The 14817-nt window shown below is 37.0% G+C and overlaps 1 protein-coding gene across 5 annotated transcripts in view; it reads right to left on the minus strand.

Moving 5' to 3' along the window:
• PLEKHA7 (pleckstrin homology domain containing A7) overlaps positions 1–14817 on the minus strand; it is a 126696-nt gene that overhangs the window by 51985 nt on the left and 59894 nt on the right. For all 5 annotated transcript variants that reach the window (XR_014490750.1, XM_083348759.1, XM_083348760.1 and 2 more), the window contains exons 4-8: positions 10565–10648; positions 5701–5812; positions 4200–4304; positions 3369–3441; positions 788–888 (exon numbers count right to left, since the gene is read on the minus strand). Coding sequence is in view for 4 of the 5 variants with exons in the window: in XM_083348759.1 (XP_083204885.1) it covers positions 788–888; positions 3369–3441; positions 4200–4304; positions 5701–5812; positions 10565–10648 (475 nt within the window). In the remaining variant the exon portion in view is untranslated. The remainder of the gene's footprint in view (positions 1–787; positions 889–3368; positions 3442–4199; positions 4305–5700; positions 5813–10564; positions 10649–14817) is intronic.

The following is a 14817-nucleotide window of genomic DNA, read 5'->3' on the forward strand; positions in this document are numbered from 1 at the left end:
TGGACTTAATCTTTTTGTATTGAAGAACACCAAATAAGCTAAGAACACTGAATTAGATACATTCAGAGTTAATAAATTCATATGTACAGTACTTATAAAACTCAGCATTATATGTTTCTGGGTTTTAATGTTAAGCCAGAGTACTAAATACTATACTAACTAATATCAACAGAGCCTAAATCTAACTATAGGTTGAAATGATTTTCCAAATACAATCAAACTAATGCTAGTTGTGCTAAAACTAATCCAATTCCTGATGATGATAAACAGAAAAAAATATTGCATATGCAACAAGGGTAAAAGTTTAGAGTTGTGTAGACTACTACTGCAGAATTTGAGATGCCATCCACTTTATGTAATCAGCTTTTTAAAACATGCTACATAATATTTATAAATACATTATTCTAAACTATAGAATTAGAATTTGTCAGGTAATTTGCCAGTTGGCTCAATTCAGGGCCCAGTCAAGGAAAAGAAAAGTCCAAAACCTATTGTTTTGCAAAATCTACCCAAAGACATATAAGATATTGTTTCAGTTGCAAGTTTTCCCAATGAATCAGAAAATCAACTAGCTTCTTTTCAAGAAAATATCAAAACTATATTAAAAAAATGGTACAGAGTTGTTTTAATTCTATTTTTCCATTAAATATAAAGGGAGACCTATAATCTTTAAAACATACATACGTGTATGCATGCATGCATGTATGTATATGTATATGTATATATAAAAAGGCAACATATCTGGTTGCTTAAAAGAAACTATATATTTTGCAAATAGTAAATTTACCTTAAAGGAATATTTGCGATTTATATGATCTTCAAGTCCCACAGATGAAATTACATAACTAGGTAATGGTATACTTCCAAGAATAGATTCTTCTCTGCTGTCTTTTGAATGAAAGAAATAATCAGGTTTCAATTTTTAAAAAAATAAAACAAAATATACTTACAGCAAAACTAACTGCTTGGTCCAAAAACTTAAATATAGTAAGTGAAGGACTTATCTGGTTCATTTGAGGTGATTGAGTAATAGTTGATAGTTTCAACAGATGATCAATAGAACAGGAGGTACTAAATGTTCAGTAGACCCAAATGCTATCTTCCAGTTGAGACAATGAGTATTATAAAAACTAAGTGGTTACAATATAGTGGGGAAGCACATGCATGCATGCAGAAGGCCCTAGGTTCAATCTTTTGCATTTCCAATAAAAAAAATAGTGGAGAGCTAGAAAAAAATATTATCTAACCCTCTATAAGGAAGATTCCAATTTCTGCCCATGTTGCTAAATATTCTGCAAATACATTGTAGTATATAATTCAATTTAAATCACTTCCCAACAATATCAAAAAATATAGTCCAATGTCCTGTTTCCAATAGTGTTCAGTTCATCCTGCAAAGCTTAAACCAGAGAATGGAATAGTAATTTTTCGGTTTGGAATTGTCTCTCTTCCCCTACTAAATTTCATACCAATTCAAATTCCCTGATCATGTCAATAATTGTAGAGCTGACATATGAGAGAAATGAAGTGTGCATGAAAAACACAAACTGATGCATTAAGTGTCCACTTCACATTTAAATAAGAAGATCAAACCTTTGTATGTTTCAGTTTGCTCTAATTATGCATTCTTCACTGGGACCATGCAACATTGCTCACAAAGTTAAAAGTATTCAAAAGAAAAAGAGTGCTAGTGAAGATGTATGCGATGCCTGAATAAATAAACAGTAATTCTTACTTTCTCTATATGAGGAGTATATATAACAATTGATATATCAGTGCAATATCAGAAATGCATGCTTATAAAATGCAACAGCCATTAAGGATAACCTTCCCTCAAATATCATATTCATCCAAACAAAAGATAAACCTAAAACCCAAAAGGAGTAGATGGGAAAAAAAATGTGAGCATGTCTTGTGTGTTTCTTGTGCAAAAATCTTGTGCCAACTTGGTCAACCCTAGTTTGCCAACCAGAAGCCAGTTTGGAGATTCCTTCTGCCAACAAATGTGAGTATATGACACACCAGTATACATCCATGCACATAAGCAAGGATGTATCTACAACTGTTAAAAACCTCAGTAGAAAAAAAAGGAAAGGCTAGAATAAAACCAGTATTAAATAAATTAATAACTAATTAAAATGAATTGCCCAAGGAAGGAAGCCCTGTTTGTATTTTACAAAAAGTTAAATCCGCTAGATAAGGAATTCTTCTGAAGCCATTCTTCAGGCTTACTTTAATAATAGCTATACTCATTTGCATCTCTACTATTTTTAATAGCTGTCTTTTATTCTTAAGAATGCAGCACAGCATTCTAAATTACCGTATATACTTGAGTATAAGTCGAATTTTTCAGCCCACTTTTTGGGCTGAAAAATTCCACTTCGGCTTATACTCCAGTCAACAAAAAAACTTACCGAGGACTTGTGCGCGGCCGAGGCTTTGGTGCTTCCGGGATCGCGCGCACCTCTCCCAAGCCACCGCCGTCCGGAGACCTGCTGAAGTTTGGGGAGGTTTGGGGAGGTGCGCACGCACCTCCCCAAACCTCCCCAAACGTCGGCAGGTCTCCGGACCTCCGCGCCCTGCCTGCCTGCTTCTTTCCGCTGCGGAAAGAAGCAGGGAGGCAGGGCGCGGAGGTCCGGAGACCTGCCGACGTTTGGGGAGGTTTGGGGAGGTGTGCGCGCACCTCCCCAAACCTCCCCAAACTTCGGCAGGTCTCCGGATGGCGGCGGCTTGGGAGAGGTGCGCGCGATCCTGGAAGCACCGAAGCCTCGGCCGCGCACAAGTCCTCGGTAAGCTCCGGGCGGTCACTTGCTTCGCGTCTCCTGAGGGAAGGGGGGGGTGACTGGAGTGGGCATGTTTCCTCGCCTGCTGGGTGCCGCGATTTGCCCGGGGAACGCGCGGGCCCCGAATGGCAGCGTGGAGCGAGGAAGCGGACAGCCAGGGCTTCCCCGAGAGCCGTGGCCACACAGGGTATTCCTGTGTATTCAGGCTTGCAAAATGGCGGATCGAGCCTCTGCTGGCGGCAGAGGCTTGCAGAGCGCGGATCCAGTCTCCGCCGGCGGCGGAGGCTTGCAGAACGGCGGATCGGCTTATACTCGAGTCAATAACTTTTTCCAGTTTTGGGGGGTGAAATTGGGGGTCTCGGCTTATACTCGAGTCGGCTTATACTCAAGTATATACGGTAACTGGTAAGAATTGGGGGGGGAAGCTTCCTCTTCATATATGGTAAATATGGTAAGTGGGAAATAAAAAGCTGATTTCTATATTGTCCAGAGACAATTATTATTTTTATTTTAAGCAACAGATGCAATATGCAGTTACTTCTCATTTGCAGAAATATTTTTAAACGAAGATTTATATTCACTAACCTTTGTAATAAAATAAACAGTAATCTGCCAGCACAAACCACCTTCTTTTCCATAATCTCATCCCAGAGCTATCCTGAAACACAAATGACAATATGTATCTGGTAAAAACTTAGAATAAAATAACACAAAAATAAACTAAATAAAATTTGGAATGACTATGTGTCTCTTTAATGTATGAAAATGTGCTAAAAAAGAGCCAGCTATCATAGCATATCATAATCAAGCCTACTTCTGAAATGTTTTACAGCTCTTCTAGAATGTAGGGAAAGTTAGAAATTAGCATAAAGAAGTTAGCATACTGGAAGAAGAGCAGGTATCTTGTCAGAAATGATTAATGCACATGTAGTAGACATGGAGAAGACCCTCATATGATATGCTTTGTCCCACTTTTGTTCTACTGTAATTTCATACCCATAAATTTGTTAATGTATCATTATGAATATCAGCATGGTTTAACGGCAGGAATATACTTCTTAATTACGCAGTACATCCCCAAAGTGGAATTTATTACTATGAAGAATTTTGGGTTTACCAACATGGGGTGTAATTAATAAAAGGGTACTCTTCAGCATGACCCCAGATTTACAGTTTCGGATGAATATGTGTGAACTGACTCTACTGACGTAATAGAAAGATTGATCAGAAAGATTCAGTGTGATTTAGTTTAATGATATGTTTAAAAAGGGGTTGAATGATTTTCCTCATAGTTATTATAATCCGCTTTTCTCATTTCCTTTTTTTATCTTTTCTTGTTTAGTTCATTTCTTCTTTTATCCCCCCTTCTTTGTAAATCAAAGCAACTTTTTTTTCAAAAAAAATTATAATACTCACTTGTTTGTGAAGCCAGCCTCTGACCACAACAGGAATATTAGGGTTTCTCCTTATAGCTTGATCCCTTTTCCCAAAGCTATGAACCTTATTGCTAGATTTTACTAACTAAAAAAAAACATATATATGATAAGCAAGTACAAACTATATTTAGGATTAACTCCAAAGAAACAGTGGAGCAATACAATAACTTATATTCTGCTATTGGTTGTGTAATTTACACTAGTAGTTGACTAAGTATTAACAAAATAATCAGCAGAAGCAATCATTTGACAACATCATAATAATGAACTATTGCATTACAAATTCACAACTTTTCAGTCCTTCAAACCCTATTGCTTGATCTCTGCAAACTGGGAGGTAGTAAAAAAAAACTGCAGTACAGCTAGTCCTTGACTTACAATTCCAATTCATCCCAAATTTTCTATTCCTAAGAAAGGAATTTTGCCCCATTTTATGACTTTTCTTGACACAGTTGTGTCAACAACATCACTGCAGTTGCTAAGTTAGTAATATGATTAAGTGAATCTGCATATATTTATATATCTATACTTAGATCTCTGCTAGTTTTCTATTTTAATGTTTATGTGAACCTACAGAATAATGTTCCAGTAAGATCAGAATAAAGAAACTTTTGGACACAAAAGATGACCAGACTGAGCTTGAGGGAGGGATCAAGCATGTGATCAGTCTCAAATTCCTTCGTACCCAGAAAAGATCTAAGTCCAAGTTACCTTGAATTTGTTGATTTTTATTTACCGCCAATTTGCTTTGATCTTTAGTAGTTCAAATCAATGCAGGGAGTCTTAAGATTCAATAAATCTGTATTCATTTGAACTGCCTTTTCTCCTGATCTCCTGCACTTGTCAAAAGTCCTGATATAAACTTTCGTTCATCAATGAAAAAGAACAAGCTAAATACAAAAGTGCCATAATTAGCTATTTGATGTTGTAGTAGAATTTTCTTGGGAACATTTTCAAGTTATTTTGGGATTTATAGTTTGGTTTGTAAGAATAAAATATAAAATATTCAGTGTACTATTTTTCTATATCTGTTTGTGTTCCATAATAGGTAAGTTATTCTTATTTTTGTATTAACCATTTTCATTAAAATATTTACTCTCTGGGGTATAAAACAGTGTTTTCCTAGAAGTGTTTACATCAAGCTTCCCACCACATAAGAGATGCCTTTAAGACTAATGATTTAGATTTTTTTCATACAATTACAATGTTCAATGAATAAACTGTAAGTCCAAGCACCAAACTATATTTTAAACAAATGCTTAGCACAAGAGCACAATAGCAATGCACGCTTAGGATCAACCCCCTATACGTCTTTAAGAACACAGAAAATAGGTAAAAGGGATATGTCTAATTCAAATCTAAACACATCCATGAATTTCTTCTATGGGTTTAATATAGTACAGTTGGCACAATGCCCCCCAGTACACTTCATTCTCTTAATATGCTTCATTTTTCAAATTTCATTAAAAACTCAAATTTACCTTGGATCCAAGTTTTGTATCCGTAGTGGATGTAGTTACTGCAGTAGATGTTTCACTGACCATACTTGAAGGTCTTTGGTTTATCTGATGTTTGGACATGTGTGAATTATGCCTAAAAGTAAGAAATCACAATTTAATTCATTGTTAGTCTTTTTAAAAAAAACAGTGGAATTGGGATAAAACTAATGCTGCAAACTTTCCCTTGTTTCTAGCTCACCAGTTCAGTAAATAGCTTAAGTCAGATAAAACATCATTCATATCATTAAAAAAGGTAAAACCTTCAAATCAAATTTTACTCCTGATGGCTTACAGACCATGTAGCTTTCTTAGCAGTGATACAGTGGCTATGCAAGGTTTTATCTTACAGACCTGGAATCCTCTTTTAATTTTCTTAATGTTTACATCCTAATCAGGCCCGTCCAAGTTCCCCAAAAGCCTAGTCAGGTGGTGTTGTGTAATTGCATAATTGGCTTTGAAAAAGGAAAGTATAGTCCCTGGAATGTAATCCAGATTAGGCCTGCCATAGAAGCAAAGACTGCAACTTTCCCATCAAAATCTAAATCTAAAATGTCCACACGCTCCAATTTCCTTTTTAAAGGTTTTTTTTTAGAATTAGCACAATAAATAACTTACAACTATTTGTTGAACAATGGTTCGAAGTTGTGATGGTCTTGGAAAAAGACTATGATCCATCCTTGAAGTTACAACCATCAGAACACCTGCATGGTCATGTGGTTGCAATTTGGGGGCACTTGGTAAGTGGCTTGCATATACAATGGTTACAGCATATTGCAAAGTCATGTGATCACAATCTTGACCTCCCCAGATGATTTCTCACAAGCAAAATCAATTGGAGAAGCTGGATTTGCTTAACAAACATACTGTATGAGTCACTTAACGACCACGTGATTCGTTTAACAACCATCTGATTTCTTATTGATTGTGGTAGAAAAAATTGAGTTTGATCGTATGAAGACTTGTTTAATGACTGCATCACTTAGTGACCAAAATTCCAATCGCAATTGTGGTTGTAAATCAAGGACTACCTATATGTTTTAGTCTTAAATATTTTGGGAACTCAGAGAAAGAAAAATAGATTAAAGGTACAATAACTGGAGAGTAACAAGGATGCTCTATGTTACTAACAGAAAATATTGCTAGATTAATTATTTCCTGCAGAATCAAATAAAATTTAACTAATTATAGTATATTTATTTAATAAACATAAATTGGGTTTTATACAATATTAAAATAAATCTTCCTGAATGAACATCTTATTTATCAAAATTAAATTTATTTAAAAGCTTACTTTTTAAAAAGATATTTATACCACTTCCCCCCCCTCCCCACCTTGTATACAACTCAAGGCTGCAAGGATACTTTCCCCCTAACAATAACCTTGTGATGTGATTTGGGCTAAAAGAGATTGACTGGCCCAAAGACATCCAGCTGGTTTCTCATGCCTAAAATGGGACCAGATTAGAACTTCTCTCCTGGTTTCTAACCCAGCACCTTTTTTGTCTTTTACTTTAAAAAAAACTTTTACTTTTGCCTTTTGAACCTATGCTGAATAACAAATATTGTGTTTTAAAAGTCTAATTTGTAACCTAGTTCTTTTTTTAATTTGAATTTATTCTGTTTTTGATGCAGGGAAATCCTGTAGCTCATAAATACCTGAAATATGGAATGTATGTCTCAACCTCTATTGTTGTTTTCCCAAATTAAAGTGCTCGTGCCATATTGCATTTTAAATCTCCAAGCAAGAGCACAGGTTGCAAAAGAAAAGATGAGTCTTAAATTAGCAACATGACAGAATTTTCTGTTGAAGGTTATGGCTAAATGAAGTCATAAAATATTGCTGCCCTGAAATCTCACCAGTCTTATCTAGCGTAACACAGACAAATAAAAGGTCTGACAAACGTAATGTCCAGAATGTTTCCATTGTTGTCACTGATATTTAATCAAGGAATACATAAAAACAGACAACTAAAACAATTATTGGGTCATTGTTCATTATTTCTCTTATAAAAGACCAAACTATCAGGAGAAAGCAGCGAGTGAAACCATAGCAATGAATTTCATGGTTTCACTCAAGACAAGAGAAGATTAACTGCCATCTATCTTCAATTTAATGTTTTTTCAGGATTCAACAATTTAACTGATTGTATATTTTAAGGCCCCTTCATGGATTACTGCCTTGTCATGGCGAAGGGGCTTGCATAATTCAATGAAGCTATGAGCTATGCCGTGCAGGGCCACCCAAGACGGAAAGGTCATAGCAGAGAGTTCTGATAAAACGTGATCCACTGGAGAAGGAAATGGCAACCCACTCCAGTATCTTTGCCATGAAAACCCCATGGACAGTACCAAAAGGCAAAACGATATGACGCTGGAAGATGAGCCCTTCAGGTCGGAAGGCGTCCAATATGCTACTGGGGAAGAGCAGAGGGCCAGTACTAGTAGCACCAGAAAGAATGAAGCGACTGGGCCAAAGCCGAAAGGACGCTCAGCTGTGGATGTGTCTGGTGGTGAAAGGAAAGTCCAATGCTGTAAAGATTTTTTCTCCATAGGAACCTGGAATGTAAGATCCATGAATCAAGGAAAGCTGGACGTGGTCAAACAAGAGATGACAAGACTGAACATCGACATCTTAGGAATCAAGGAACTAAAATGGACAGGAATGGGTGAATTTAATTCAGAGGACCATCAGGTATACTACTGCAGGCAAGAATCCCTCAGAAGAAATGGAGTAGCCTTCATAGTCAATAAAAGAGCAGGAAAAGCAATACTGGAATACAATCCCCAAAATGACAGAATGAACTCAGTACGAATCCAAGGCAAATGATTCAATATCACAGTAGTCCAAGTCTATGCCCCAACCACCGGTGCTGAAGAGGATGAAATTGACCGGTTCTATGAAGCCCTACAGCCCTACAGAACCTTTGCAAATAGCTGAGATCATGGAGAAAGCTAGGGAGTTCCCGAAAAACATCTACTTCTGCTTCATTGACTATGCTAAAGCCTTTGATTGTGTGGATCACAACAAACTGTGGCAAGTTCTTAAAGAGATGGGAGTACCAGACCATCTTATTTGTCTCTTGAGAAGCCTATATGCGCGTCAAGAAGCAACAGTGAGAACTGGATACGGAACCACTGATTGGTTCAAAATTGGAAAAGGAGTCCGGCAAGGCTGTATACTGTCACCCTTCCTGTTTAACGTATATGCAGAGCACATCATGAGAAAGGCAGGGTTAGATGAATCAAAAGTTGGAATTAAGATTGCCGGAAGAAATATCAACAACCTAAGATATGCAGATGATACCACTCTAATGGCAGAAAGTGAAGAAGAACTAAAGAGCCTCTTGTTGTGGGTGAAGAAGGAGAGTGCAAAAGTTGGGTTGAAACTTAACATTAAGAAAACCAAGATCGTGGCATCCGGCCCTCTCAATTCCTGGCAAATAGATGGGGAAGAAATGGAGGTAGTGACAGATTTTATTTTCCTGGGCTCCAAGATCACTGCAGATGGGGACTGTAGCCAAGAAATTAAAAGACACTTGCTCCTGGGGAGGAAAGCCATGGCAAATCTAGACAGCACACTAAAAAGCAGAGACATCACCCTGTCAACAAAAGCCCGTATAATCAAGGCTATGGTCTTCCCAGTTGCAATGTATGGCTGCAAAAGTTGGACCATAAGAAAGACTGAGCGCCAAAGAATTGAGGCCTTTGAACTATGGTGCTGGAGAAGACTCCTGCGAGTCCCTTGGACTGCAAGGCAATCAAACCGGTCAGTCCTAGAGGAGATCAACCCTGACTGCTCTTTAGAAGGCCAGATCCTGAAGTTGAAACTCAAATACTTTGGCCACCTAATGAGAAGGAAGGACTCACTGGAGAAGAGCCTAATGCTGGGAAAGATTGAAGGCAATAGAAGAAGGGGACGACAGAGAATGAGGTGGCTGGATGGAGTCACTGAAGCAGTAGGTGTGAGCCTAAATGGACTCCAGAAGATGGTAGAGGACAGGAAGGCCTGGAGGAATGTTGGCCATGGGGTCGCAATGGGTCAGACACGACTTCGTAGCTAACAACAACAACAAGAACAATATTTTAAGGATATGGGGTTTTTTTAAATGCAAAATTTATTTTTCCATATGTACAAAGCATCTGATTAAAGATATAAATCCTTTTAAAATATCCCAAAATTAATAATGTACATGAACAATACTGAAATAAGGATAAAATACTATTATGTTCATAGCATTTTTGAACTGATGGTCTGGTACACTTAATAAGTGTTATAACATCTTTTGCTACGTAACATCTGTTTTCTTATGTTTGTATCTGAGGAAAATATTTTAATGTTTTACATAAAGAGTTGCATTTTCTTTTCTTCTATCTTTGTTTTGGCACAAATCAATATTCTGAAGATTTTTTTTTCCTTGCTAACTTGTGCACTTTTTGAAAAGGGGTATACAACTCTTTTCAGGCTGAGGGGTTACCTTTGAAAAGCATGGTGAGAAATGTGGTGGGAAGATTGCCAAGACAAAGAAATGAAAAGGGCTAGAATTTCATTGTCATTCAATAAATTAAATGATACGTGTATTATTTTTCATATGTATCTAATAATTTTCCACGTGTCACAATAAAAAATGTAATTCAGCCTCAGTTTTTTAATGGAGGAAAGTGTTTTTATTTTTGGAGTCTGGGATGAAAGCCCATACAATGGGAAAAAATTGTTCCATCATTCATTCATAAGCAATTGGAATGAAACAACAGTGTACACTAATAGGCAGTTATAGAATAAGCTTGTAGAACTTCAACTACTAATTAGAATTAAGAATAGTTGTGTAAGGCAAATCAATCTACTTACTCCTCTTGTAAAATGAACTCCACGTTTTCTGGGGAAATCTGGCCAGTCACTGGATGTTTAAATGTGGTAGTTTGGTGGTTGTGGCTGAAAAGAAATTCAAAATCTTGTTCAATACCAAAGCAAGCACAAATAACATAAAATAACATTTTACAAAAAACTTATTACACCTGAATGGCTTGTGCTTTTTACAAGCATGTTTTTTTGCAATAAGCCGAGAGTTACCAGTAGTTTCCTGAATATAATACAGATATGCTATAAGAATCCATTTATTATGTTCCCACTTCTGTTATTTAAGAGAAATAAGCAATCTATGTTTCTATACTCGCTTTCAAAAACATTGGTTTTGTTTTTGAAAGATTAAATTATCAACGTTTCTCCTAAATCTTCGGAGTTGCACTTGCTGCACAGGAAATCCTCCCTAGTCTATGACTGGTCAGTAAATAATGGCAAGACCTGGAGTGCTGGATGGTTCAGTAGAAAAAAAAAAGACAAAGGACATCATTCTGTGGGATAGAAGAGACTGGATGGGAGGGCAAGAACAGCACCAAGGATTGTTGACCTGACTTCTGGAGAAAGAAGGAGGGCATAACACAAAAGCCACAAGGTAAGCTAATGAGTGAATTCCTGCCTAAGGGCAACCACCTCTTCCGCAGTTCCAGCAGAAACATTGCAAAATGCTCTATTTTTGCTGTGTTTTTTCAAGAGCAGCAGTTGAGGTCATTAACCTTCAAAATTAATTGGATCAGGACCAATGGAAGTGCCAAGGCACTGCGGGGAGATAGGGCTATCCACTGGACTTTATTGTTGGACAGACTTCACTGCTGGACTTCATAAAGCAGATTTAAATGAACAATGACAACCATAGTTCCAGGGCTCTTTAAAAAAAGAAAGGAAAACCTGCACACCATTCAGTTAAATTCACAATACTTGCACATGCTTACTGGGAAGAGTAAGTTTCAAACTGATTTTAGAGTGGGTAACAAACTGCAAATGACAAGGCAGAAGAACAGGGAAGAGCCCAGGGTTGCATTTAAAACCAGTTTTTTGTCTAACCCTCTGCAAAGAGAGGCCATCTTGGGTTTGGACTCATTTTCCTAATTGTCGCGCACAATAGATCACATAATAAGGCTAGTAGGTTATTGGACTGTCCTGCAGTGTGGAATTTTTGCTGTTCACTGAGCTGGGCTGTTTTCTTGAAGACGTTTCAAGCACTGATGGTATTAACTAATTGGATAATGAAATAACTACAATCAAACAACCAATCACAGAAAGCATCAAGCACTCTGCAATTCAACCCTGAGCTACAGATACTCTCTGCTATTAGGGTCATCCTGAAATCTTACAGAAGGTCTGCCACCACTCAATTCTTTAAAAATTGTTGCAGTTCCACTTCACAATCACATTTTCTTTTTTTTGCTTACAATCTTGTCACAATTCCATATCGCTGCCTACAGCATGATTAATAGTACTTTCGTGTTATCCGAGTTAACTGGAAAGTTGCTATGTACACCAGGTTGCCACTGTTGCTGCATTTATGTTTAATTGAATGAGTTTATTTTGCTATCGTACTTGACGTTTGAGGAACAGAACACTAGCTTCTACTGCTTTATAGAAAAATACATCCACACCCGCGTCCATGTATACACAGGCACACTCATACACTGCATCACGGAATTTGAACAAATATTTAAACTGGCTGAAGTTCACTCGAACAAGACACACTTGCTTACAGAAGTCAGCTGATCTTTTCTGCCAGTAAAATGCCTTCACATTCTTTATTTTCTACCTGGTTAATTATTCATGCAAGGCTCAAGGTTAACTGTGCTTTGTGGAAGACTAGGATCTAATCAGCTGGAATACAATTATTCAGAGAAAAAGGTTTAGAGCCCATTGTGCATATATCCATGTTTGACAGGTTAACTCCTATGTGAACATAAACCCGTTGTTTGTGTTTAATATATATTTCCACACCCCTTTTATCGCTTAACTAAAATTTGATATCCATCTAAAATGATTCATAAAAATGTATATAGAAATATGAAATCAGATTCATTATGCTGAATTCACAGAATTAAAAGCCAAGTCCTGCAAGTCTATCCATTTAAAGTACTGTAATATAGGTTGGTTGTTTAGAATAAATTAATTCTATTCTAATAAAGGATATTTTATATATCAATATTGTAATAATAAAATAGTTTTGAATTATAACTATTTTCTAGAGTCAAGGTCTAACATACTATTTTAAGCAAGTTCAACTGTTTGAATGGAAATTTTCTTTCTTTTGACATTTCCTTCTTCAAACAGAAAACACCTGTGTTATATGCAGTGTATATAGTATTCTTAGATTTTTAGCTATTTGCACCAAGACCATATTCAGAATCCCTTTGGCCAGTGTTTTAATCTTCTCTTCACCGCAACACAGACAAATTAGTAAAGAAAGCCAAAACTTATTATGTTTAAACTTCCAAATACATTTGTCTTTAAGGCAGGGGTGTCAAACTTCTGTACAGTAGGCCAGATGCATCACGTGGAAGCCGTGCCCACCCCATTGCCGGCAATGGCAAAACCGTCCCGATACGTTGTGCAACATCATGTGACGTCGTGAGTTTGACATGTCTGTTTTAAGGTGTCACAAAAATCTTCACTGTCTTCATTTCTATTAATACACTCAGGCAGAATTGCCTCATTATTTTTGATTTAGCTTTCCAAAACCAGCCTCTAACTACTCATATAATTTAAAAGCAATTATTTATTATATCTTTATTATCATAAAGTAATAAACCTCACCCATAAGCCTATTTCTGAAATAGGTATGCAGTAGTGATTACAAAAACTCAATCCGATGTTTACATCTTATCATATTTGTGTAGCTATTATTTTAAATGCTTTATGCCTATTCATGCTAAAACACATGAAAAACTAGCACTGCTAGCAAAGAGATATATTTTGGAATTAGGAATTCAAGACCACCCAACCATGCCTGAGAGAAATATATTAAAGATTCATTTTTAAGGCCCATTTGGGATAGTGGCAGCTGAAAACTAACAATGTTGCTAGGTTTTGAATATTTTAAGGACAGTAACTATGGGTATTAGTATTAGCAGCTGATGCCTGTTTGTAGCCTTTCTATTGCAGCTACAAAGCTATGTCTTTATCTTTCGTAACAATAGGTTGTATTTTGTGCCTTCAGCCTTAGATAACTTATTTCCAATGTTCATTTTTTAATATTTTATCTTCTTTCCACTCTGCAGTTTTTATTTACTTCAGGTATGCAGTGGTTACTCAAAAGGTATGCACATACAAACACACACAGACACACAGACACACACTTACTGAATGCCTCAGATGCCATGTTATGTCTATATCTACAAAGATCAGAATACTGCCGACTATAGCCTTCCTTTATGACATTCTGAGGGAGGTGATGATGATGATGATAACTTTATTGTCACTTTGAATGTACACCAATCGGCATACATCAAAATGAAATTTCATTGCATACGGCTCTCAAAGGGTCACCACCTCCGATATATACTCCTTGTTCGGGGCCCGCACAAATTTCACATTGTCCATTTTAGTCTCTAGGGAGTGAACGATAGCAAACAGGACAGATGGAAATGGGGCTCCATGTGGATTAATTTGCCTTCAAGAGCCAATGCAGCCGCAGCCATTCCAGGCGCCGCCATCTTAGATCTTAGGTAAAGTTGGACTTTGAAGTAGCAGGATAGAAAGAGCACTGATACTTTTGAACCTTGGTGTTAGAGATGACTCTTGAAAATACCTCCAGAATAGCCAAGAAAACAAACAAATAAATCATTGAACAATTCAACCCAAAAGTTTCACTAGAAGCACAAATGACCAGAGGCAAAATGTCATACTTTGGGCAAATAATGCAAAGACCTATCTCTCTGGAGAAGTCTGGGAAACACAGAAGTAAAGAGAAGAGGATAACTGCAAGGGTGGAAGGACTGTCTCCTTCTCTGACAGCCAGTTTGATACAATGATTTAAGGCATCAAGATGGAAACCAGGAGACTGTGAGTACTACTGTAGTCTACCTTAGGTAAAAAGTTAACTGATGACTTTGGGCCATTCAATCTCTCTCAGCGCTAAGAAGGCGGCAATGGCAATCTACTTCTGAAAATTTTGCCAAGAAAACTGAAGGGGCTAATCCAGGCAATTAACAGTAGTCAACATTATCTCAAAGGCTATATATGACCCATCATAAAATGCTTTTGACAAAAAAAAAGTTGTA

Source organism: Vipera ursinii (assembly GCF_947247035.1).
Source record: "Vipera ursinii genome assembly, chromosome: 1".
In the NCBI taxonomy this organism is placed as follows: domain Eukaryota; kingdom Metazoa; phylum Chordata; class Lepidosauria; order Squamata; family Viperidae; genus Vipera; species Vipera ursinii.